Genomic DNA, 27,154 nt, shown 5'->3' with positions numbered 1-27,154 from the left:
AGAAACAAAGAGTCAACAAAATGATTTGTAGAATGCATCTCATATGATCACAAAGTGAGTTTTCAACATACCCGACAGGGAACACTTATAACATCAGTAAAACTAGCTAATACAAATTTGTAACCACTAAGAAATGACTGAAATTGCAAAAGGTTTGCTGAAAATTGGCTTGATGTTTAAAAAAAAAAAAGTGCAATAATCTCATTATGAATGTTACAAATGAGACACAGGCTATTTAAACACTACATGAAACTGAATAAAACTTCTTTTGGCCAATAAATTCCAACCAAAGAAACTGAAATGTTGAGTACTAATGTAATACATATTCAATATTACCAGTCTTTAAATACTACTTACATATAACTCATTTTCCTTTTTTACTCTTTCTCGTTTTCTTTCTTCCCCTCTCCTTTGACCCCATATCCGTAAGCCATGATTAGAAGAATTATTCACACATTTAACATTTAACACAAGTGCTGATGGGTAATCAGGGAACCGAATGTGGCATTTAGCTATGACTCTTGGGGCTCAAACATTCACACTCAATCTGATTTCAGTGTCTTACCTGCTGAGAATCAAATTAAAGTATTTCATATTTAAATATACTCGTTAACATTTAGCCGATAGAGCTAATAATACCAGCTTTGGAAAATATTAGAGCTTTTTGAATAGCAAATAAAGAACAAAAGACACAAGTATACAGCAACAAACTGTTCATATAAGAACAACAATGACAAGAACAGGTTTGTACTATAAATGCTTACCTTTTCCAGTCTCTCCTTCTCCCTGGTCACCACCACAAGACTTTCCCTCAGAGCGGACACCTCTCTGTCCTTCTCTGACACCTGAGTCTATTAAGGAATTTATATGATTTAATTTGTGTGACATTGGACATATATTTTATAGCTGCACCTGAAAGTGAAGTGTGCAGTTCTAAATCACTAGAGGCACCAATTAGAGTTGCAAAAAGTCATACATTAATAACTCATCATTGTTTGAGCCAATGTTGTTATGGTCGACCCGGTTGGCCAGCTCAAACATACAGACTGCAGTTGCTTTGCTGCCGCGAGTGTTACAGAACTTAACCAACACACCTTTAAATTCCAGAATTTGTGTAAACATGTCGCTATAGAAGTTTAACCTTGATATTTTATGCATCTCAGAATTTGGATGTCAGGGCTCTAAATGTCACTAAATGCCAGGCCTCTGACATTTTCTGACCAACAAATTTAGATAAATTTTCCATGTCTTTTGAAATGACAGGTTCAAGGTTTTTTAAAACAATTTTATAGAGGTCACACACAGTTCAAAAGCTGGGGGATGGCAACCCTCTCCGTACGGACACACTGAAGCTCGAGTCGCCATTGGCTAGTACATTTTTTTTATCTTACTCGGCAGACTTTTTACATGAAATGCAAGAACAATGCAAATAAAAAAATTCTACATAAAAGTAATATTAAATATAAATATAAAATATACATTTAAAAACTATTAAAGTAAACAGTATAATAGAACATAAAATGAAGCTACAAGCAATAGCACAAATAAACACAACAGAACAAAGATGCAAAAAAAATAAAGGTTTTTCAGGTAGATTTAACAGTAGTTAGATACAGATTAGGTAGATTATGTAGATAAATTTAATGAAGTAATCAAATGTGTAAAAATAAAAAAACCCACTGTCACTGCATAGTCTTCACTGTATAAATTAAATATAGATGAATCCTTGTTAAAGTTATTCTGTCAAGAGCATTGAGTGATTTTTTTTTTGCGGTGAGTCTGTTGTTTGATTAACATTAAAAACACAGACAGCTGCAGGAATATTAGGCTGCTGTCACTTTAAGATATAATGCAGGGATCCAATATACTGATACTGTACACATGCGTTTTATTTCTCGACTGTTTACGTTCACTTAACACGCAACCTACTTTGTTTACTATGATACTCACCAAGGCTGTCATTTTGACATAATTCTGTGTGAAATTGTCCGATCAAGCGCAAGAAGACGTGAAAGAGAGCTCAATTCAGCATTTGCGTGATGTCACACGCAGCTTTATGGGCACGCGCTCCAGGTGTGCAGTTTGCGCACACAAAACTTCTCACACAGCGTGCACAAGTTATCTTTTGTGTCTTCTTGCGCTTGAACGTTTAAATTGTCAAGGCTTAAAAAACGCATGCATTTGATAAACTTTCATGACGACACAGCACTGTTCCGATCGGGACAGAGACAGTTCAGTCAACAAGCCCTGCATGTGCTCTCTCTATCTCTCACGGTGAGTGCGTGTGTGTGCGTGTGTGTGTGTGTGTGTGTGTGTGTGTGAGAAAGCGACAGAGGGCGCTCTCAGCCAAGCGATGGTGCGTAAAGCTCAGCAGGCAATGGATTTAAATCTGCGCTAAATTTATTTAACAACTAATAAATTTAACTCAATTACAGGCAACTGTGATTGTACAATGTAATTTATCCCAGTCTTTAGTGTCATATTATCCTTCAGAAGTCATTCTAATATGCCTCTTAAAAACATTTAATTATTATTAATGATGAAAACAATTGTACTGCTTAATATATTTGTGGAATCCTTTTTTTTAGGATTATTGGATGAACAGAAAGTTCAAATGAACAGCATTTAAAATATAATTTTTTGTTACGACTTTATTTTAAGGTGTCTTTGTTACACTGTAATTATACATTTAAGTACTCAGTCATATTAAGTAACTACATGTACTTACTAAAGGGTTAGGATTAGGGTTTGGTTTGGTTTAGGGTTAGTTGCATGTAATTATGCATAATTAATAGTTATTACTATAGTAAATACATGTAACATATGTAACAATGGCACTGTAAAATAAAGCGTTACCTAATTTTTTTTGTAACGTTATAAATGTCTCTGCTGTCACTTTTTGATCAATTTAATGTGTCCTCGCAGAATAAAAGTATTCATTTCTTTAAAACACACTGACCCCAAACTTTTGAACGGTAGTGTATATTAGACTATAGACATTTTTGGATTTTGACATTCACTGTTGTATCAAAAAGAGCCTGGACAATCTATTTTTGCATTTGACAGAAAAAAAAAGAAAAAAAGAATTCATGGCTTGCGAATTAGGGTTCGTATTTAAAACATTTTTGGTGAACTGAGACGTCAGGTTTGAGCTGATAGTATGTATAACTGAGACAAATTGATAAATGGGCTGCCTGCAACCTCCTTACTATGTCTTTGTAACTAGAGATCTATCATCTAACATCTTATTTTCTGCTGATCTCATTCTCTTTCTCTCTTTCTGAGTTATCATCTTGTAAATGCCTGTTTGGGTTTGAAGTTTAGTTGAAATGGCTTTACTAAGATCTTACTCTGCTCTGAAGTAAACAGTCATAAAGCATCCGGTGAGAAAGTGTGTACGCGTTTAAACACGCTGTAAATAAAAGACTTTCCTTTTGATGGTGTCTCCAGCTTTGTCTAAATACTCAGACAAGAAGAGACCTTTATGACCTCCTTTCCACTTGGCCAACTCTGTCCTTTATGAGTTCCGTTGCGCACACACACGACTGACGGAAATGTGATACCTCAGTGAAACGGACCTAAAAAAAAATCGACCCGTGGAAGTTTTTGTTCTTACGCAAATGAATGTATGTATCTGTGGCTGGCTCTTCTCTGTGGGATTAAAGGAACGTGAATCATGTATGTGCCTCTGTGTGTGTGTGTGTGTGTGTTTACATACTTGAAATCGCTTCTCCTCATTGGCTAGCAGAAGCTTCAGGTTTTCATTGATGGTGCACTGCTCTCTCCATTTCTCCTCCATGCAGGCAAGCTCAGCTTCTACTGAGACGCTGCACTCCTCCTCCTCTTCATCATCATCTTCCTCCTCCTCCTCCTCTTCATCTTCCTTCTCCTCCTGTCCAGGTCTACCTTCATCATCCCTCTGTCTCTCGGCATCTCTTTGCACTGCAGGTTTGATCTCAGCAGGATGTTGATCTTTCAAATATAAGATGTTAATGCAATAACAATAACAGCCAATAACAAACAATTATGTACATTTTGAAGCCAATAACAGATATATTGGCCTATATTTGAAATGTACTTTACATTTTTTGAGACCAATTACAACAAAAGTATCAATATGCTTCAGATGACACTACTATGAACTATTGGAATAAATATATATAATTAAAAAGTTATGTCGTAAAATCTTATTACAATTTAAAATGACTGTTTTCTGTTTGAATATTGTAAAATTACATTTATTCTTGTGTTGGCTGAGCTGAATTTTCAGCATCATTACTCCAGTCTTCAGTGTCACATGACCCTTCAGAAATCATTCTAATATGCGGATTTGATGCTCAAGAAACATTTCTTATTATTATCAACGTTGAAAAGAGTGTTGCTGCTTAATATTTTTGCTGAAACTGATTTTCACAGGATTTTCAGGGTTCCTTGATGAATATAAAGTTCAAAAGAAAGGCATTTATTTGGAATAGAAATCTTTTGTAACATTATAAAATGTCTCTACTGTCACTTTTGATCAGTTTAATGCGCCCTTTGATGAATAAAATGATTTATTTCTTTATAAGAAAAATCTTACTGACCCGAAATCTTTTATTGCTGACTTTGAATTCTTGAAACTTCTACGAACGTTTGGTTATATAACGGAACTAGTTTGATGATGTGTGATGGAGATTAATTTCTGAGCGTGTCAATACCTGTGGGAGGTGTCTCTGCATCTGGGGTGTGTAACTCCAGTGTGGTCTCTGTAGAGGCATCATTCCTGCTAGAGTCCTAAAACATGTGCAATATTTTTAGATTTCTCTCAGAACTTGATGTCAAGCTCTACGAGGTCTTTCATCATTCTAAGAGCATAAGATTAATTGTTGCATTTTCGTGAACAATACAACTGGGTGGAGCCGTAACTGCAGTAACTCACCCCCTGCTGCGTCTCCTGTTGCTGAGTTAGTTTGGTGACTTGTCTTCGTAACCGCTGGCACTCTCTGTATTTCTCTTTGTAATGCTCTGCAGCCATATTCAGACGCAGCTTTAGTTCCTCAACCTCCTTTTGTAACTCCGCCTCCAGCTCTGACGCCACACCCACTCCAGCCCTGTCCTGAAATTAAAATAAACCATAAGAGAGTTATCTCTGAGTTCACATTGGGTCTAAACAATCCATGAGTTCTTTATATTGTTATTAATAGATCTTCACAGTCAAATAAACATAAGGGAAGGTCAGTTCTGGTTACCACTTCCTGTGATGCCTGACTTCTCATCCTGTCCAGCTGATTCTGAGCATGCCTGCATTCTTCCTGGGCTTCAGCTAAACGGGCTCGTAGGTCTTCAGCCTCCTGACGGGCACGGTACAGCTCAGCCATGGTGCGATCTCGCCCGCCGGAGGCGTCACGTAACTCAGAACCCAACATGGCTGCCTGTTGCCGCGTGGCCTGGAGCTGCTCCTCAGCTTGACGCAACCGCTCTTTGAGACCCTGGAGATGCACACAAATGATTTACACTACTAGTCAAAAGTAGAAGTGGAATAATTCCGATTTTTGATATATTTTTTAAAAAGTCTCTTATGCTCACCAAAGCTGCATTTAATTTATTCAAAATACAGTAAAATAGTAATATTATGAAAAATTCCAGTGATAGCAAAGCTGTATTTTCAGCATCATTACTCCAGTCTTCAGTGTCACGTGATCCTTCACAAATCATTCTAATATGCTGATGGTGCTCAATTATTATTGGTACTTAATTATTAATAATGGTTCTTATATAAATGTTGCAACAGTTTCTTCTACTTAATATTTTTGTGGAAATATTTTTTTCAGGATTCTTTGATGAATGGAAAGTTCAAAATAATCACATTTATTTTCAATATAAATATTTTATAACATTATAAATGTCACTTTTGATCAATTTAATGCATCCTTGCTGAATAAAAGTACAAATTGCTTCTTCTTTTTTTCTTACCTCAAACTTTGGAATGGAAATGTATCATGGTAACGTTTTGATTTCTGAAGGATCATGTGACACTGAAGACTGGAGTAATGACTGTTGAAAATTCAGCTTTTTCATTGCAGGAATAAATAATATTATAAAATATATTACAATAGAAAACAGTTATTTTAAATTGTAATATTTTTTAAACAATATTACTGTTTTTACTGTGTTTTTAAATAAATGCAGCCTCTGTGAGCAAAACTGACTTCTTTCAACCCTCTTAATTATTCCAAACCTTTGACCGGTAGTGTATATGAATATACAGTACATTTATTGTATTTGCATATGAAGACCTCAAATGCAAAAACCTCTAAGTCTGTCTGATATTTTTCTTTTAAATGAGCATTCTAATGTTTTTAATTATACTCTTTATCAGTGACATTTTTTAAAACAAGGCATTTCAATAACTGACTAACAACCTTTTCATTGCCATTAAAGTGAAATTACTGAACCTAAACATAGGAGCCTGATAAAATGCTAATTTAAAAGAAAAATGTCAAATGGTTTTTGCACCTGAAGTCTTCATATATTCTTTAAACAGACGTCTCTTACGGCATCAGTGGGGTGTGTGTCTCTATCCGTGCGTAGTCTGTGCAGTTCCTCCTGGTACTGTGCGATGGTGACCTCTCTGTTCAGCTCCACTGCCTTCAGCATCTGCAGCTCTGCACTGAGTTTAGTGTTTTCCAGCTCGGCGCTGCGCACATGAGACTGCAAGTGTGCACACACAACGTGGATCAATGCATGACATACGACTGATTAATCACACTTCATAACCTGCAGATACTACACACACTCACTTTGTAAAGATCCCTCTCGTCTCTCTCATTCTTCAGTTGAGCTTGAAGACCGTCCCTCTCAGAAATCACCTTCTGCAGCCTGTTTTTTAAACTGGACGACACAAAAAACTAAATACAGCACATAAATCCTCCCCTTTCCATATATAGTACATAGAGAATAAAAGTCTGGGATTCAAAATCAAATTCAAACCTGAAAATAACCTGAAACATTATGGAATAAAAGTAAGATTTTTTTGTGTGTCACAAATCAAGTAATCAAATTTGTGATCACATGAACTCTTCTGTACAAATGATCAGATGTTTTTGCCTCCGCTCATCTTTGGATGATCATCTCAAATCATTCTGGAGAACATGATCATCAGGCTTTATAAGTGCTGCTGTCATTAAAGCATTGAACCTTGTGAAATTCATGTTACTTCAAATAAATTTTCCCTCAAATTGTCATGCTGATAATAGAAAAATCTATTTTTATAGCACCTTTCACAATACATATTGTTTCAAAGCAGCTTTACAGAAAATTCTTGTTTCAAATGTTACAATTTAGGAAGTATTCAGTCAGATAAATAAATTAATAAAAATCGGGGAAAAAAAAGAAAGAAAAAAAACACAATAAAAGCAACTAGTTGTCTCAGACGTTTGGAACCCGCTGTAAATATGTAAATAACATTAATTATATTAATGTCAGGTAATGTGTGTATGGGCCTTACCAGTCCAGTTCGGTCTCTTTAAGAACAGCTTTTTGTGTGATTTCTAGCAGGTCTTGCTCAAGCTGTCTCACTCTGGCTTGAGCCTCCTCCTTCTCCTCGCACAGGCCTTTCTGCAGCTCCTGCTATTGGACAGCAAATGCTATCAATCATACCTTCCAGCCAATCAAAATACTCAACAGCAAAAAGCTGCAACGGCCAATACTGATTCAAAAGTGTTTCAAACAATTATTTTAAACAATTATTTAAAATTATATATATATATATATACACACACAAAATGTAAAAATGTTATTTCCTCTCCCAAACATTTTCTTCTAACAAACAGCTTATAGGTTATAAGTCTAGTAACAAAGGGTCATCTGTAGGGAATGACAGAATTCATAGACACTTTTAATAATGTGGTAGCTTATAGGACACTTAATTGGAAGAGAAGAAAACAATGATAAAAAAATGACAGGTATTAGCCTGAATCTCCAAACTACATTTTTACAATAGTATGATGTCAGAATGAAAAGAAGGGGGCTTCGATTTCACTTTTGTTGCGGTGGCTCATATTTAACAGTCGTCATCAGTAAATCACAGTAACATCTGGTTCTGAAAGCACGCATACACGCCTTGTCCTCCGGCTAATCTGGTGACTAGTGGTGTTTTACGGCCGATGATGTTTCGGAATTGCAGCACAGGCAAATAAAATGTGCGGTCGTAAAATTAGCAGCCACAAAATATATACTTATGTTCTCACGATAAAGAGGAAGTCTATTTTCATATGTAAGTTCTGACAGTTTAACAGACACGCGCACACTTATGGCATATGAAAGGGTTTGTGTGACTGGGGTGTGAGAGAGAATTATAAAAGTGTTAATGTTTTATTTGTGGTGTTCTTTGTCCTTTGAGACACTCATAATTCACACTTACACACTTCAAAAGGGTCTCCAGAAGAAACACTAGGGGGCGCTGAAAGACCAAAAAAACAATCAAATCATATCCTGCTGTTTTCTGGGCCCTTTTTTGAGTTGAATGTGCTTTGTTGTGCACTCAAACATCGGCACCACATCAGAACCAAATGGAATGACTTTTTTTTTTTGCATATTCTTCGCTGATGTTGAGGGAAAATCCAATTTTGTGGACAGGATTTAAACATGGTATAAAGTAGTAAATGGATTAAATTAGCCAAACATATTTAAAGGGATAGTTCACCCAAAAATTTTTATTCTGTCATTAATTACTTAATGTCGTTCCAAACCCGTAAGACTTTCGTTCAACTTCGGAACACAAATGAAGATCTTTTTGATGAAATCTGAGAGCTTTCTGTCCCTCCATAGACAGCTACACAACTGACACTTTGACGCTTCAAAAAGTTCATAAAAAGATCGTAAAATGAATCCATATGTATTGAGCGGTTTAGTTCAAATTTTCTGAAGAGACACGATCGCTTTATATGATGAACAGATTGAATTTAGGCTTTTATTCACATATAAACATTCATCAACTCACACATCAGTTCTGGTAAACGTAAGCTCAAACATGTTCGCTTGACAAGCGAGAACCAATGAGGTTCATTCTCGTGTTACGCAGCATGTTTGAGCTTCAGCAAAAACCAATGAGGTTGATTCTCGTGTTACGCAACACTTTGAGGTTTGTTTTCACGCGACAAGTAGGTTCGGTTGAGCTTCTTTTCATGTTCGCTGATCAATGTTTATATGTGAATAAAAGCCTAAATTCAATCTGTTCATCATATAAAGCAATCGTGTCTCTTCAAAAAAATGTTACTAAACCGCTTGATTCATATGCATTAATTTTATAATCTCTTTGTGAACTTCATGAAGCATGAAAAAGTGCTAGTTGTGTAGACTGTCAATGGAGGGACAGAAATCTCTCAGATTTCTTTGAAAAGGTCTTCATTTGTGTTCGGAAGATAAACGAATGTCTTACGAGTGGACGACATGAGGATGAGTAATTAATGACAGAATTTTCATTTTTGGGTGAACTGTCCCTTTAATAAATAATGCAAGGTACGGGGAGCACCACAATATTTTTTGGTATTAATGGTACTTACATGGTTTTATTTATTTACTTGTTTTCTGCCATCAATAGAGCTATTTTCATGGCAAGAAAATGGGAAAAATCTGTTAAAAATAGGTAAATAAATAAACAATTAAAAAGGGATGAGAGATAAATAAACTAGATCAATTATTTTATACAATAAGATACCATATAAATATTTTTAAATTTGTGCATTTAAAATTGTATTTAAACATGAATATGGTACATGAATATGGTAATCATTTAGTACAACGATACACTACTGTTCAAATGTTGGGGTAAGTAAGTAAGAAAATAATACTTTTATTTAGCAAGGTTTCATTACAGTTTTTCTCAATTGTTTACACACAAATACTGGTACTTGAGACACAATGACCACAACATGTAACTCATGCACCAACCCCCTGAACCAATTCTGCTAAACTACAAGCACAATTCCTGCTTTACACTCAAATTGCAGTTCTAAAACACACTTTTTTCAAAACACTACACACAATTCTCTGCATTTGGCACAATTTTCATGCAGAAAATCTCTTGTTTTCACAAGGAACACACTTCCATTCAAATATGCACACAGACTCATCACATGGGCAAACACCTGTCACACAGTTTTACAATTAGTAATCAGAGCTTTTGCATGAAAGGTCAACAGGTGAGCTCTTCTGTTTTGGAGCAATGGATGCCAACATTGGAAAAAGGAGGAGGACGAGGGCGAGGGCGAGGAAGGCCAAGGACTGTAAATCTCTGATGAGATCCGAGCCACTTTGGTTGACCATGTGGTCAACCATGGTCTAACAATGAGGGAGGCTGGGCAAAGAGTACAGCCAAATTTGAGCAGGTACACTGTAGCATCCATCATCCGGACTTTCCGAAATGAGAATAGTTAAGAAATCTACTCTCACTAGAAAATTGCAGTACTGCATATCAATAGAGTACTCAATGAGTACAGTAGTACAGTATTGCCTGTGGACTGTTCTGTAGGACTGTAAAAATAAAGTACGTTTCAATTATTTGGGAAATGTATTCCTACTTTGTATTCCTGCACAGTATTTACATAATTTTAATATTTGTTTGGCAGAATGTGATGTTCCCTCCGCGCTGGCCGGGGACTTCAACAATGGCACGCTATTAAATTTAAAATAAACATGTATCCAAATGAGTCAATATTGAATCAAAATCGGAATCAAATCACAATAATGGAATTGAAATCTTGAAATTTTTGTCAAGCAATAAAAAAAACTGTATCCTACCAGTCACTGTGCAATGTAAACATTGTAACATGTTGTCACTAAACTGCATAAAATTCTATTTAGTTACCAAATGTTTTGACAATCACAATTACACTTATTGTGATGCAATATTTGTTTTTACATATACACCCCCCCACCCCCCCCACCCCCCAAAAAAAATCTCACTCCAAGCTAAACTCAGCCCTGCGTGTGTGCCGAACCGAAGATATTGATCCGAACGGATCAATGATGATCCGTTGCACCACTAGCAGCGATTACCCACCACGGCGTCATCCATGATCACCATGCTACCCTTGGCCCCTAAAACACTGCCCATCTGATCACATTCCTGGACACCCAACACAACACACTCATTCCACCAGATCAGATAGACGGCCAAGAGCAGCTCAGGTACCCGGGTTCGTAACTGGCTCACTGCCCACCCACGCTTTTTAGTTGTTTATCTCCCTCCATATTCTCCATTCCTCAATCCTATTGAGGAATTTTTTTCTGCCAGGAGATGGAAAGTGTATGACCGAAATCCACAAACGCGTACACCCCTTCTCCAAGCTATGGAAGACGCATGTGGAGATATAGCAGTTGATGCTTTCCATGGCTGGAATCGCAATGCTAGGTGATATTTCCCCCGCTGCTTGGCCAGGGAAAACATTGCTTGTGATGTGGATGAGGTGCTGTGGCCAGACCGAAACAGAAGAGAGGATGCAGCATAGTTTTTTTTTTTTTTACTGTAACTGTATACAGTAAATTCTTCTGTTGTTTTGTATGTAGACCACTGTATATGCAACTTTGTGTTGGTTGGAATGTACACTGTGTACATTGTTTTTGTGGGAAAAATAAAATAAATTTGTTACTGTGTATTTGTGTGTTCTGAGTATAAAAACAATATTCTCAAATATTTTACAACACACTTATGTATGTACTGTCTGTAGTAAGTATAACACTGAACAAAAAAAAAGGTCTAAGTCATTATGATGAATGGAGAAGTGTTTTCCATTCATCATAGTGTTTTACATTGAGCACATCAGTGTTCAACTGGTTCTTATAAATGTCTATTCATATGATGGTTTGTGTGTGTCATTTGAAAACAAAATACCATTTTGAGAAGAAATAACATTGTTTTGAATGTAAAGTTACATTTTGCAGGAGAATTGAGGGGTTTTGCTCATTGTGTGTGTTTTTTGATTTGTGTGTAGAGTTCTGATAGTATGAGGCATGCTTTCAGAAAATGTGTGTAAACAATCCAGAAAAACTGTAAATTGATCAGATAAATAAATACATATTTTAAGCAGCACAACTGTTTTCAACATAATGATGTTAATAACATTTTTTTACTTGCGTTACACCAAATCAGCATATTAGAATTAAGTGTGAAGGATCACATGACACTGAATATTGGAAATTCACCTTGACCATCACAGGAATTAATTACATTTTAAAGGGGTCATGACATGGATTTTTCTGTTATTTTAATAGGTTCAGGTTCACATTTAATGTTAATAAAGTTTTGCACAAAAAACAACTATATATGAAGAAAACCAATCATTTTATCCTTCATTCTGATCCTCTGTCTGAAATGATTTATTTTTAAGGGGCAGCTCCTTTAAGGCTTAGTAAACGGCCACTGTTATGATTGGCTAACGTCACTGCATAGGAAACAGTATCAACGCCCACTCACTATTGTACGCGAGTAATGGTTCTGAAAACATATAATCCTCAGACGCGATCTGTGGCCCCATAAAATAAAGCATCAACTTGCTGGGATCTTTCTGAAGTCTGTAAACGAGCTGTTTAAACTGGACGCGTCAAAGCGAACATTCTTTCACTCTTTCATTTGTCCTGTTGTCGACAGACTCAAGGGCGTGGAATGTGTCAAAAACTGGACGCACATCTTTATATTGCATCCAGTGTTGACAGCGTCAGTGATTATAATGAGTTCTATTTGACGTGATGAGACACTCACATCCAGTGTAGGCAAATGTCAGCCGTTAAGCAACTGAATGCCAATGGACGGGGCCTATGGTGTGATGATGTACTATTCCCTGATGTCGTATGCAAATGTATTTGAATGCGTGACATCACAGATCCCGCATTTTCAAAACAAGCCATTTTCGGAGCTTGATTAAAAAAAAATGCTTTGTTTATAATGAGGACATTTTAAGCTATAAAACAGGATGTAGACCTCTACTATGTCAAAAGATCAAGGCAAATTTGATTTCTCATGTCATGACCCCTTTAAAATATATTGGAAAAGAAAATGTTAAGAATATTTCACAATATTTTCAAAAACATAAATCTTACAGACCCCAAACGTTTGAGCGGTAGTGTATATAGCCTACATTAAAAGTAACATGACCGTCACATTCCTGTTTTTTGTAAAGGGCAGTAAAGACTAATTTACAGGTACAACAAAGAAAACAAGGTTGAAAATTAATGTTTAGTTATTATTGGGAATGAACAAATATAGCGAAATCAACATTAACCAACAAAATGAAAAAGTTTTTTAAAAGACGTTAATGCATTTAACTTGACATTGACAATAATAAAAAAGATGTGTTCGTGTCTTCTGGAGCGTCTCACACATGACACAGCATTCTAAGAACGTGGAGCTAGACCTTACGTTTTTTTTCTCTTCCACTACCCGACGTTTCTCTTTTTTAATAGCAAAAATGTGTTCTGTGTGAAAGGGCCCTAAGACAAGCACTAGGCTGTCCAAAAGACAGTTGTGATTTCTCAGGACACCTTTCAGCAATGTGTATCAGGTAATAACTATTGACATTTTATGTGTGGCATTTCAAAAAATAAATCACTTACAGCACCTTTAAATATCATCAAAATAAGTATGAAAAACTGAAGATGAGAGAGAGAGAGAGAGAGAGAGAGAGAGAGAGAGAGAGAGAGAGAGAGAGAGAGAGAGAGAGAGAGAGAGAGAGAGAGAGAGAGAGAGGAAGAGAGAGAAAATCGCGTGACTGGCTGCTGTTGTCCCAGACTCCCAGTGAACGGGTAGGTCTCCTCCTTTCAGTTGAGTGGTTTTGGTGGACATTTACTCCTGGCTGTGTGTTCACGATTGACGTCATGTCTACCCTCTGTGGTTGACATGGCACCGCCATGATAACAGTTGCCCAAGTCAGCTTTTCTCTGTCTCTCTCTGTTTCTCAAACTCCCAGTTCTCTTACTCTCAGTAAATCATCCACAGCACCGTCAGAATTGCATATGGATAAATCACATGACTTTACGGGGAAGGTCAGTAATGCACACAGAGACACGCATAGCCATTATCTGATAAGATAAAGTGCTCTGTGGGAGTAAGTTCACCGTCAGTCAAACAGAAAGGCGTTTTATATTTGGAGACAGAAAGTCTTAAAGCACAAATGTGAACATACACACACAGGAGAGCGCTTTGATGTGCAGATAACTTGAACTTGTGATCTCTGGTGTGTTATACGCTGCGCAAACACTGTTTGTGTGTAAGCCATCTTTGCTGCTTCATTGGCTGGCCAACATTATATGCGAGTGTGTGTTTAGTACCTGGTTCTGTTGTCTCTGCCGCTCCTGTAGCTGATCTCTCTCCTGCGTGAGGAGGCGTAGTGCTTTCTGAAGCTCTTTGCACTCCTGTTGAACTTCCTCCACACGCTGCTGCTCACAAACACACAGATAATAAGCCAAAAAATAACAGACACGAGATCTGTTCCAAAAACGAATGAGCTGACTTGCAATCTACATAGGCAGCTGCCTTCTAAGACAGCATCTGACTGTAATGGAAGGTGATAGATGACTGATTTGGACACTCAATGGCAGCAATTCTGCACACCACAAAACTAGAACTCCACACTTCACAACTTATTTGGATAATGTTTAAAACTTCCTTTTTGCTAAGATAAAAGTTTGATACTGTAATAAACATTAAAACTCAGAACACATGAATATTGGCTAAAATAATCCATGTTAATTAATCTGAACTACTTTTTAGGGTGTGTTCACACTTGGCATGTTTGGTTTGATTAAAACGAACCCTGGTTCAATTGCTCTGTTAGTGCGGTTCATTGCAATTCAAGCGACACCGACCAAAGACATGTAAACGAACCAAAAACAGGAAGATGAGACCCTAAAAAGGACAGAATGCTCAAGCATACCTGCTTTTTCTTGTCATAGTCATGATGTTGCCATCACAGTTGGATACAGGCATCAGAACCGTGTCTCCTCGCAGCAGATGTTTGTTTGTGTGTGTGACAGAGGGATTCCTGCTGCTGTTTTGACTCCTTTACTGGTACCATCATCCATCATATGTAGGCTACACACATACAACAAGCTCATTTATCCCAGCACACAACATAGTTTGTTCTGGATGTTTGGTAAGTTCCATTGCGAAATATACATAATAAAAGCCGACCAATCAGGTTGTGAACATATCCCTATGCCATTAGGTTCGGTATCTTTAGGTTCGGTGTTAAAATGCCAATGTGAACGCTAAGCGGACCAGGACTAAATGTTTTTTTGTGTGGTTTTTTTTTTTTGGCCCAGATTAAACGAACCAAGCGGACTGAACTACAAGTGTGAACACACCGCTAATCAATGCTTTTTACTACAGAACTAAACAAATGTTTAAATATTTATGAATGTATTCATTGTCGTCATGAATGTCATTTATTTTTAATCACTCTAATAAGTACCTAACTATGTATTGGAACAGGGCAAAGGTTTGCACTCTTGTGTGTGTGATTTGCATACCTCAAGTAGTCCGCTCTTTGTTGTCACAACCAGTATGTCCGAGTTCCCCTCATCTTCCACTGTCAGTAGCTCCTCCCCTGTGGGCGTAGCTGGGCGGAACTGGAACGGCGTGCTCGCACCTCTGATCTCACCCGTATGTGTGACGTAGCAGAACTGATAAAACTCACCATCACTACGGGGAACATAATAACCTAGGAAACAGCATGCAGAGTATTTGATTACCCAGTTTTGTCTTTATCGAATGTATTCTCTAACTAACAACAAAAAAGCCATTTGAAAACAAAGCAAAACATAAAACACTAAATGCCCCAACAAATCAAAACATCAAAGATTAATTTAGCAACAACTGTCAAACAAAGGTACAGTACGTAGTATTGACTGCTAGTGGTTGAAATGGGTACTGCAGTCTAAATTCAAAATATTGGAGAGAGTTCACCCAAAAAGGAAAATTCTGTCATTTATTACACACTCTCATGTCGTTTCAAACCCATAAGACTTCTGTTCATCTTCGGAACAATAAATATTTTTGATGAAATCGGAGAGCTTTCTGTCCCTCCATAGACAGCTATGCAACTGAAACTTTGAAGCTTCAAAACGTTCATAAAGGGATCATAAAACTAATCCATTTGAACGGAGCGGTTTAGTCAAATTTTCTGAAGTGATTCAATCGCTTTATATGATGAACAGATTGAATTTAGGCTTTTATTCACATATATACATTGATCAGTGGACAGGAAGAGAAGCTCAACCGAACCTGCTTGACATATGAAAACAAACCTCTTGCTGAAGCTCAAACGTGCTGCGTAACACGAGAATGAACCTCACTGGTTCTCGCATGTCAAGCGAACATGTTTGAGCTTAAGTTTACCACAACTGATGCATGAGTTGATGTTTATATGTGAATTAAAGCCTAAATTCAATCTGTTCATCATATAAAGCGATCATGTCTCTTCAGAAAATTTGAACTAAACCACTCAATACATTTGGATTAGTTTTACGATCTCTTTATGAACTTTTTGAAGCGTCAAAGTGATTTTTTTTAATTTTTCAAAATAATTTTTCCGAATTTTTGGGTGAACTATCCCTTTAACACATCGGCCTACTAACATATAACAGGAAAGCTACTTGCAAAACAACAAAACAAAAACAGCAACGATTCCTTTTGGATGAACTGTGTCTTTATGACAAGATGAAATCTTTTAACTTAAAATAACAACAATAATAATAAAAATAATCAACCTGGTTTGTGCAAAAAGCAACAACAAAAAAAGAACAAAAAATGTTGTTGTCATAATGTAATAACATTAATAATAGCACCCATTTTCACAGTCCATTCAAATCATGATAGATAAAAGCAAGTTTGACCATCCAATCAATTCTCAAGAAAAATATGGAAGTAAAATGTGTTGTATAAGGCATTACATATTGACTTTAGGCATGTGTGTGAGTGCATACCCTGAAAGATGATGGTACGGTGAACAGTGGATCCCTCAGTGTAGTTTTCAGGCATGGGAGACCAGAGGAACGTATAGTAGTCTCGTGCACTGCTCCAGCCCACCTAACACACACACACACAGAAAACATGAAGTGAGTCAGAACTAAAGCTTCCGTGACCAGACCAATGAAGGCCTTTGAAAACAGTTACAGTAAAACATATAAATCAAGGACTAGTTTGGCCATAACAATACAAGTGAAACTACATAAACAGAGACTATATAAAAGTTTAAGGAGCACCCAGTCAATACAGAGATGGAAAGAGAGGGAGAAAAAAGACAGAAACATTACTTACTATCAAAACATTAAACACAGACAGTCTCAGCGAGAGATCTAAAGTCCTAATACTTTGTGTCATATCAATTTCATAGGTTATATATATCAATAAGATCAGGGAGGAATGGAAACACTTAGCCTCCCTTCTGCACTTCTTAGCCAGCAGCGAAAGGGGGGCGCAGTGTGTGTGTGTGTGTAAGGTTGGAAAAGGAGGCGTAATGGAAAAAAAGACCGGGAAAAAGGTGAAAATTTTACACTTGCTTCAAAGGCGCCTACAATTGTGTGGTTACTCTAAAAAGTGTGTGTGCATGTGGATTTCATCATTTCTGCCTTTGAAGCAAGTGTAAAATCTTCACCTCCAAAACCACCCATTGTGGGTGCACAAATGAGTGATTATATGCTTTTATGCTTTTTTAAATGAAATATGATGGAAATGAAGTACAGATTGTAATCCACCATCATAAACATGCCACATACAGTTACATCTTACAGTTACAAACAAGATACACACACACACACACACACACACACACAAAGTCAGCAATTTGTCTTCATAATTTTTCACAACTCTACCTGACATTTACTCTGATTACAATTTATCACATCTGTAATCTCTTTTTTACGGAAAGTATTCTGCTTTCATCTGGCACACAGTCATCTGTGAAGAAATCACCTATTAATTACAGAGAAGAAAAGAGGAAAGAGAGAGAGAAGGCACCCGAGTGTGTTTCAAACAAGCCATGCTTGTACATACAGGACCGATAAATGATAAATTAAATAATAAGAGGGCTGACGTAACTATAAATCAAGTGCATAAGAACATGTTCGGCATGTGCGCGACAACTTAATTATATAGTACCTGTTTGAGTGTGTGTGTGTGTGTGTGTCTGCGCACAAACCTATATGTATGTGTATATGCATGATTACACAGCATTTTTGAGAATTGCTTAAAGGTAGCCTATTTTTTAACGTGCCTCAACATCCTCCTTGATAAAGAATACTATGTACGTTCAGCCTGAAATATTAAAGAACAGAGATTTCCATTTTTTTAAAACCACTGAACACTTTATAAAACATGCACAGCACAAATGAAAAAGCTGCAGCTTTCTATAACTATACAAATAAAAAGATCAAATACAATTATTTAGATATAATAATAACATATATTATTTAAAAAATGCTCTATTAAATGATATAAAACTGAAATTTTCAACGAGTTTCAATCATTTTAATTATATTTTAGTTAATTAAAAAAAATCTGCACACAGAAAATGTAAGTAATTTTTAAACTGCTATGCAATTCACCACTGTCTGTTCAGAGCAGTGCCTTCTCGATACCACCAGAGGGAGCCTGTTGTTCACTAAGCACAAAGCACAGGTTAAGGTGTGTATTAAATGTGTGTGTGTGTGCCTGAGAATAATTCCTATATTCCCTCATTGATTATTTGAATATGAGTCCATAGATATTGTCAGAATTTATCCATCCATTTATTATGGTCTATAATAAGTCTAACTACTATTATCTAAATATGATTTATACATGGCAGGTAATACCTGTTATTTCACTAGATACAAATATGACAAAAGAAAATACTAAAGAAAAAGCATAAGGAAGGATTCAATTGTCAAACGGCAACAGCATCCAGCACAACAGCACATGCCCGCAAACAAACACACACACACACACACACACATTCACACCGCAACCCTTTTCCCTCATAAACTAACCATCAAAAACGAGTAATATTGAGTGGATTAAACATCTTTTTTCCAATCCACATTTTCCCCTGCAGCCCACCACTCTAAATGCTGTCTGGAAAGATCTGGTTGATTTGAAGTGCTTTTAATACGAGTCATAAACTGTCATTGTATCTTAACAAGATGTAAAGTTTCCGTGCACTCATTTCCTCTTGATTAAGTGCGAGATTAAATTTCAACATAAAAGGAAGAGCGAGAGAATAAATCGGATGGAGGGATATCGTTTTCTAACAAAAAGCATTCCTGTGTTATGAAAACCTGAATGTTGCAGGCCATGCACAGACCAGATATTTGTGGACTTGGATGAAATAATATATATATATACTAACCTTAAAGATGCCAACCCAGTCTTTGGGATGTGGGGTGATGAAAGAGGTGAGTGTGTAATGACATTCAAGCGCTGCCTGCGGGAGGAAGCTTTTCCCAACATTCTGGAAGATGACATGGGCAAAGTTAGATGTCTCCATGACAACACTTCCTCCTCCACCTGCAGATACTCCCGTATTACAGGCTGACGACATCATAAGTGCTCAAGGAAAGCCTGTGATGGTCTATCTGAAACAAGAAGGAATAAAAACTCACAAAGAAATAATGAAGATTGAGATTTTCTCTTTCATAATAAAAGGGATAACGTTCAGTCAGATGGTCATAATTGCGAAATAAACCCCAACTGGGACCTGTATCACCTTGAAGGAGTTTTTTTTTTTAATTATTATTCTGCATTATTACTTATCTATTTACCAAATAAATAACAAAATGGACTTGAAATATTGATTTGATTTGAAATGAATTATTAATGCTGTCAAATCGATTAACTGATTGATTGCATCTAACATAAAAGTTTGTGTATGCACAGTATTGTGCAAAAGTCGTTTGGCATGTTAGTATTTTCATTAAAAAAATGGTTTTAAGACAGTTATTTATGTATTTATTATATACATAATTTATATATTATATATTTCCTATGTCAGTAGGCCAAACATTCCTTTTGGCATTAATTGTAATAATCCAGTGATCTGATCTCACCATCATCGAGTCTGGGATTACATGAAGAAACAGAAAAAACTGTGGCAACGTCTCCAAGACGCTTGAAGAAACCGACCTATATATATATATACATATATATATATATATGTGTGTGTGTTTGTAAATGTATATTTGTATGTATATATATATATATTATTTATTTATTTTTTACAGACTTTTTTGTTAGATGCACTTAACCAAGATTAATCGATTTGACCGCACTTGAAATGATCTTATCTTACTTGTAGAGACCATGGAAAAACCCATAACACAGGCACAGCTATGTAGAAAACATAGCTGGAATTTGCCCTGGAAAATGCCCTGGAATTTTTTTTTAAACATTTGTTGTGATTAACCAATCAGAATCAAGTATTACATAAAGCTTACATAACATATCTCCTGATTCATTTTAATTCCCGAGATGTTCACATAAGTTTATATTTAGTTCACGATGTTACCGTGAAAGTTTAGTGATATTATAGGCTAGAGGAGTTTTTACTGAAAATTGCATGATGGTTTGTTTAAGCCATACACAAATTGCAATAAACTATATATCGTTCTACTGAATAAAAATGTTATTAGATGCTTAAGTATTTCCTAGCTGACATATATTTGGTTTACGCCTAAGAGCAGCTGCATGAAGAAGACCTGGCCTGTTTCAGGCCGGATGGGGCGATGCCGAGAAGGCCTGTATAGATGCCAGTGCTGCTGATGCTGCTGTCATCACTGTTCAGGCCTTTCACCTCAATGACAGCGAGAATGAATGAATATAGAAAATGATATACGCGATCTGAACTCATTACACGTAACATTTATTCTAGATCTTACTAAAACATGATATTCTTAAACCAAAAGCCACTTTCTAGATACATTTCACTTGCATCATGTTGCTAACTACCAAGTCACTGCGGGTTTTAATGATAGTTAGAAGTATACTAGATGATACAGCATTTCTTCTATATATCATTCGACATAATCACTGCCGGTGTCCTTAAAGGATGAGCTGATAAAATGAGTTTTAATCACTGCACTGCAATCCCACCCCTAAATACATCGAGATGGGCCGCATGCAATTCCATCATATATTTCCAAGATTATCGCTATATGTAAATATTATAGCCGTCGCTCAATAAGTCCGTTATACCTGTAATCCATGTTTACTTGAAGATCTGTAACTCTTGTTGGTTAGATTGCAAGACAACGCAGATTAAGTGAGTCTCTGTCATGTAGCTGAACCGGGTGTCAACATGTTTTGGGAATCTAGAAACGTCACTGCTACTTCCGGTCGGTTGCGCCCTGTGATTGGTTTATTTACTCTTGTCACAGAAATTCGCTGTTTACTATTGGTTAGTGAATAACCCCAACAAAATAGGGATGGGACTGGGAGGTCCGACTCTTTTCAGCAAATTCGGTTCTTTCGGACTGGAACCGGTTAAAAAAAACTCGGTTCACTTCAAATTTTCTGACCATTAGCTTACTGATTTCGTTCGATTCGTAAACAAATCCTTTCAATCCGACTCAAAAGGACGATTCGTTAACGAATCGGGCATTGCTTCAACCAAAACATACGTGGGAATTATGGAAATATGCCAATCATTACCCAAAACGTTTTGGAATATAAAATGGTCATTATGCAACCTTTGATCATTTAATAGCCTATATTTAGTGTGAAATTATATTAGGAAGTTAAAACTTCCTATATATGTACGGCTGTGTGTATCAAAAGTGCATAGTTTAATATAGATAGTTTTTTAGTACGTAGAAAGTATGACTTTCTTGATACTGGATAAAATATTTTTAAATCATTTTTGAATATTAACCTCACAAACAACAGTTTGTAGTGAAGATATATTTTAGACATAACTAGTAAAAAATTACCACGTTTATAAAGGGAACCCTAAACTATTGGTGCAGTCAGTGATTTAGGAAAATTTGTTTTGTTTTATTTATTTATTTATTGCACATTTTTTCAAATATTCATAGCACCTAGAACACCGAAGAGATTAGCACAAACTGTCACTCTAGGATTTGGAAATGTGCAAGGACAAACACGATCATAAGTTCACTTAGAAGCTTAAAACGTCTAGCCATTCTTAATCTTTAAAGAAGTATTACCTTAACTTTATTCAAAGAAATCACAGCAGGAGGAACTCGGGGAGAAACTGCCTGATATCTCGCCGACAAATCCTTATCAGTGATTGGAGGAATGGTGCTGTCAATCATAGAGCCCGCCCCCTGAGTTCCTGACTCGTTCACTGTCAATGAGGCGCTGAGGTCAAGAGAAATAAGCATGGCCGCTTTGTTAAGAGGGTGTCGGAATTTTTATAAAAGAAGCCATAAACATGTGGAGCTCACATTGGGTATGTTATTTCTGCATTAATTCTTAATTGACAGTCCAACGGGATTAAAGCGCCGCTGATGTATTGCACAGAGCACTTTGGAAATTCCATTTTTTTCATCTGATTTGTTTGTCAGTCTGCACAATTTGTGAACATGTATAAATATACTTGAGCTTTTATGTCAAAATATATGAACAGACATTGTGCACAATAACCAAGTCACTGTTTGCTTTTTATGCATCAGAAATGTAAGTTGTGAAATGCAGCTTGGGGTTAGAGAGTTTAACTGTAAACTAAACAGTTAAGTGTTATGAAATGAAGACACTTGTCACCCTTCTCACCAACTTCAGATAATGGACTTAAGCTTTTTTGTCACCTCATTTAGTCAGTTTAAACATAATAAATATGTTTATTTTGAGTTTTCCTCCAAACATCTGGATCTGTATGGTTTTGAAAGTCTTTGAAAACTATTGATATAATACAAAGACTTCTTAATGGTGCTCAATGTTGTATTATATGAATTTGATTGATTAGACCCCTGTAATACTGACAGTACATTGATTTTTACAGGATTGCTCTCACATGTTTACTGATTTATAGACCTATGTTAAAAACATCTTCTGTTGTCAGTTTTGGTGCACTCTTTGACTATTATGGCTTTCGGTTTAAATAGAGAAGATTGTATTTAAAAAAAAAAAAAAATTCTTTGTGTGGCTTTTCAGTATCTTGTAGTAGATCAATGGCCTCCAAGACCCCAGTGGGTTTTATTGGACTGGGTAACATGGGGACACCTATGGCTAGAAACTTACTGAAGCATGGATATCCTGTCATTGCTACTGATGTCTTCCCAGAGTCTTGCAAAGAGCTTCAGGATTCAGGAGCACAGGTATAAGTGTATGTTTCTCACAAAATGCTCTCAAAACAAAATAAATCACCATCAATCCCTGGTTTGCTTTATGTCTAGACTGTACAGATCTGTGCATGAGTCTATGGAAATAATTGCCCTGCTTTTCCTCTCAGATCTTGGATACCCCCGCTGAAGTGGCCGATAAAGCTGACCGCATCATCACCATGCTACCATCCAGCCCCAATGTCATTGAGGTTTACACAGGTTCCAATGGCATTCTTAAGTATGTCCTCTCAGAAGAAACTGTCTGCAGTGTTTACTCTTAAATCCATAGTTACTGATTTTTAACAGATTGGAGAAAGTGCTGAATTCCTACATTAGCTAAATTAGTTTCAATTGCATATATGAATCTGCACAGTACTTGATCTTGATCATTTATAATGATTAACATTAGTCCAAGAATAAAGAGTTTCCTAGGCTTAAATCTGGGAAAATCTGGTCTGTAGTGTTTTACAGGAGAATATGAGCTTGGAGGGGAGGCATGTAAAATGTAATACTAAAGTAACATTATATGTAATAGTATTGGAGTAATAGTTTACAGCACTTCACACTAGTAGTTGGCCAATATTTGCTTTTTAATGGCTGATGGCTAATATAATGCTGGTTTATACGCTACCATTCAAAAGTTTGCGGTCAATACAGTTGTTTTTTTAAAGGATTTTATACTTTTATTTAGCAAGAACCTTAATTATTTTCATCAAAGAATCAAAAAAATGTATTGCATGTATCATTCCCCAAAAATATTAAATTGTTTTTTAACATTGATAATAATAAATAATGTTCATTGAGCAACAAATCAGCATATTAGAATGATTTCTGAAGGATCATGTGACTGAAAACTGAAGTAATGGTGCTGAAAATGTAGTTGCCATCACATGAATAATTGACATAAAATTTAAATTGTAATAACATTTCACAATATTAGTGTTTTTACTATATTTTTTTATCAAATAAATGCAGCCTTGATTAGCATAAAAAAATTATTTCAAAAACATTTAAAAAAACGTACTGACCCCAAGCTTTTGTCCGGTAGCAAATAAGATGAGCTTATTTTACACAATATTCATTTAACATATTTGTTTATTATATATACTGATAAGTAAATGTTTAGCTCTGACATTACTTGGAACACCAACTTTTCTATTTCAAGTTAATATTTTTGGTAAGCGGTTCAGATGAAAAAAAAATCCTACACAACATCCATCCATCCATCCATCCTAAAATATAGGCCAACGTAACATGTCTAAATTTGGATTGCACAACACAATAGACCTGTTTAAATATTCCTAAGCTTCTTGTCTTTCCTATGATATTTAGCCTTCTGTTTCTTGATTTTGTCCTCTTCTTCAGGAAGATAAAAAAGGGCACCCTTCTCATTGACTCCAGCACCATCGACCCATCTGTGTCCAAGGAGATGGCTATTGCTGCTGAGAAGATGGGTGCAGTGTTCATGGATGCTCCAGTGTCAGGAGGTATGACCAACCTGGAAACAACCTCTTATTACTGTCAACGTAATATTCTCTTTGAGTTTGATTGTTAAGATCACGTTGTTTCGATTTCTTGGAAATGCTCACTGTGGAGATGCAGTTACAGTGTTACGTGTTGTTTAATGATTGAACTGTGTTGTCATTTAGGATTTATTGTGGTCAGTAGGTTCACAGATGTGCTGCATGTGTCTGGGTTCGTCTGTTCAGTGATGCCATTTTGGATATTTGTGTTACTCATTTTGATTACATGTACCTATAGATACTTGTTCCTATGGCTAATGCTCTATTTACAGATCAGTTAGATATAGCAACACTGAAGTTAACCTGTAAGCTCAGAAAGTTAAAATTTTGTAATTTAAGAAAATTATTATTATTTTTAATTTTATTATTAAGTAATTTTAGTCCCTTTTAATGTGCATTTATGTTTGAATTTATGTTTGTAATTGTTTACCTTAAAGGTTGGGTAGGCAATTTCAGAGATGCTAGCAATAGCAAGCTAGCTTTGAAAGCATGAGATCCCTTCAGAGCGTCTCCAAAGCCTTGCCTCCTTCGAAACACACAAATGCACACAGCAGGGTCTGCAAAGCATCACGAGAGACCGTGTTAAATTACCTCATGTCTCAAAGCACATAACATTACAATAATAATGAACGTAAACAATTTACAGAGCTCTTACTTGTACCACCTGACTGCTGCAGATCATTTCGCCATTGGTAATGTTGACATAGAAACACAAAAAATCCAAGTCTGAGGACACGAACATCTCCGGGTAGACCGTCACGGCTGCCATCTCGTAATTACGGTTATTACATGGCATGAATGCAGCGTAAGCTTGTTTTTTTAGTTCAGGAGGAACTGTAGAAGGTGGCTGCTGTTTGTTTGTGGCGGCTCTAAGTGAATGTATGTCTATAACTCTGCATAGCCTTATGGAACGCGTTTGATGTCTGCGCGAGCAGGGTGCGTGGAGGTATGGATATACATATGTTGACAGGCAAGTAGGACATTGTATCATTGCATTCGGACCAAATGCAATGATTGGACAGGCATTTTTTTTTGGCCCTGAGACTTCCACATAAGTCTTCTATTACTGATTGCTATCAGGATGTGAAAAGAGTTTCAACCAGTATAACAAAAAGTGTTTATAAAAAAAATAGCCTACCCTACCTTTTAGGCACCCACACACTAGAACAGGAATGGACAATGTCGGTCCTGGAATGCCGCGGTCCTTCAGAGTAATACATTAAAATAAATTAATTAATTAACTCGCCTGCCTGTAGCCTTAGTAATCCTGAAGATATTGAGTTTGATGAGGGTTGGAGCTAAACTCTGCAGAACAGTGGCACTTTCCTGTGGTGTGATCTGTGTTAAGAGTGATTGAATCTGCTTGGAAGAATGTCGGCACCGGACTGATGTCAAATTGTGAATATCCAACATGTAGAATCAGAAATCCTGTTGTGTGGGGGGAACCCCAACGACAAATGCGTACAAACTCTGTAGATTGTCACGTGGAACAAAACGATACCCAATCAGAAAGGGAGCTAACGGAAACCGTTTGTTTACTCTAAAGTCACGTTTGACCACAACAGATTTTTCAAGATTTCCCGTGTTCGCAGTTGGGACTCTGGTTGTTTGTGAATGAATCTGTTATGTGTGTGATGTACTGGTCACGTTGCGGCACTCCACATACTATAGGAGCAGAACTGTTTTTGTTTTTGCTTGTTTATCGTCATGTTCGTGGTCTCTCACATTTTGAAAATCTGATGAGATTTTAAAAGTCTTTTAGTGTGAACCAGCCTCTAGTGTCAGTGCAGCGAAATCAATTTCTGTAGAGTTAATATAAAGAAACCTACAATTTTCCAGAAACGCAAGCACACTCCAGTTGTATTATGCAGATTCTCTGGGAAGGCTCTGTGACAGGGCCTTTAATGGCCTGAGCCGTTATGGAGGACAGCGCTGTCAGTAGATTTCACTTTGATGGAGCCGTAATGTTGGCTCTCCCAGTGCCTGGGCCTTTCATGTAGATAAAAGGCCATAAAGAGCTGAGAAACTGCCCTGGACAAGCACATGTTTAAGATGCACAACTTGTGTGAGTGGGGAAACTCCTCAGGCATTAAAGGTTTGCTGGATGTATGTTTACTGATTGGCGTCTGTAGTGCAGACAAGATTTTAAAGAGCCTGTGTTTGGACTAGGCTATAAAAAAGTGAATGGGTGTATGTGTCCATGCCCTTGGACTAGACTGTGATCTAATCCCTCCTTAACATCTTAGCAGTTACGATTTGCCATTTTCCCCAGATTAAATCCTTCTTTCCTTTTGGTTGGAAGCCAAATGGAGGGGTCAGAGACTTGTAACAAAACTTTTTTG

The 27,154-nt window shown here is 36.7% G+C and overlaps 2 protein-coding genes across 3 annotated transcripts in view; one reads left to right on the top strand and one right to left on the bottom strand.

Annotated features, from left to right (window-relative positions):
• The window catches only part of tax1bp1a (Tax1 (human T-cell leukemia virus type I) binding protein 1a), a 30,198-nt gene extending 8,855 nt beyond the window's left edge, over window positions 1–21,343 (bottom strand). Inside the window, exons 1-13 of one of the 2 annotated variants that reach the window (XM_084131341.1) lie at window positions 21,203–21,343; window positions 19,362–19,587; window positions 16,960–17,062; window positions 15,505–15,695; window positions 14,305–14,412; window positions 7,487–7,608; window positions 6,780–6,870; window positions 6,535–6,690; window positions 5,229–5,468; window positions 4,919–5,095; window positions 4,698–4,773; window positions 3,719–3,972; window positions 765–851 (exon numbers count right to left, since the gene is read on the bottom strand). In XM_084131341.1, coding sequence (XP_083987467.1) covers window positions 765–851; window positions 3,719–3,972; window positions 4,698–4,773; window positions 4,919–5,095; window positions 5,229–5,468; window positions 6,535–6,690; window positions 6,780–6,870; window positions 7,487–7,608; window positions 14,305–14,412; window positions 15,505–15,695; window positions 16,960–17,062; window positions 19,362–19,556 — 1,800 coding nt within the window. In that variant the 5' untranslated portion in view covers window positions 19,557–19,587; window positions 21,203–21,343. The remainder of the gene's footprint in view (window positions 1–764; window positions 852–3,718; window positions 3,973–4,697; window positions 4,774–4,918; window positions 5,096–5,228; window positions 5,469–6,534; window positions 6,691–6,779; window positions 6,871–7,486; window positions 7,609–14,304; window positions 14,413–15,504; window positions 15,696–16,959; window positions 17,063–19,361; window positions 19,588–21,202) is intronic. The other variant, XM_084131342.1, reaches the window with a different exon arrangement.
• A 938-nt stretch (window positions 21,344–22,281) lies between these two features.
• Window positions 22,282–27,154, top strand: part of hibadha (3-hydroxyisobutyrate dehydrogenase a) — a 28,417-nt gene continuing 23,544 nt past the window's right edge. Inside the window, exons 1-4 of the mRNA XM_084131903.1 lie at window positions 22,282–22,418; window positions 23,120–23,283; window positions 23,418–23,527; window positions 24,655–24,776. Coding sequence (XP_083988029.1) covers window positions 22,349–22,418; window positions 23,120–23,283; window positions 23,418–23,527; window positions 24,655–24,776 — 466 coding nt within the window. The 5' untranslated portion in view covers window positions 22,282–22,348. The remainder of the gene's footprint in view (window positions 22,419–23,119; window positions 23,284–23,417; window positions 23,528–24,654; window positions 24,777–27,154) is intronic.

This window comes from Abramis brama (assembly GCF_963993115.1).
Source record: "Abramis brama genome assembly, chromosome: 12".
Lineage (NCBI taxonomy): Eukaryota > Metazoa > Chordata > Actinopteri > Cypriniformes > Leuciscidae > Abramis > Abramis brama.
Note: the sequence above shows the minus strand (reverse complement) of the source record. Positions and strands in the feature narration are given on the sequence as shown.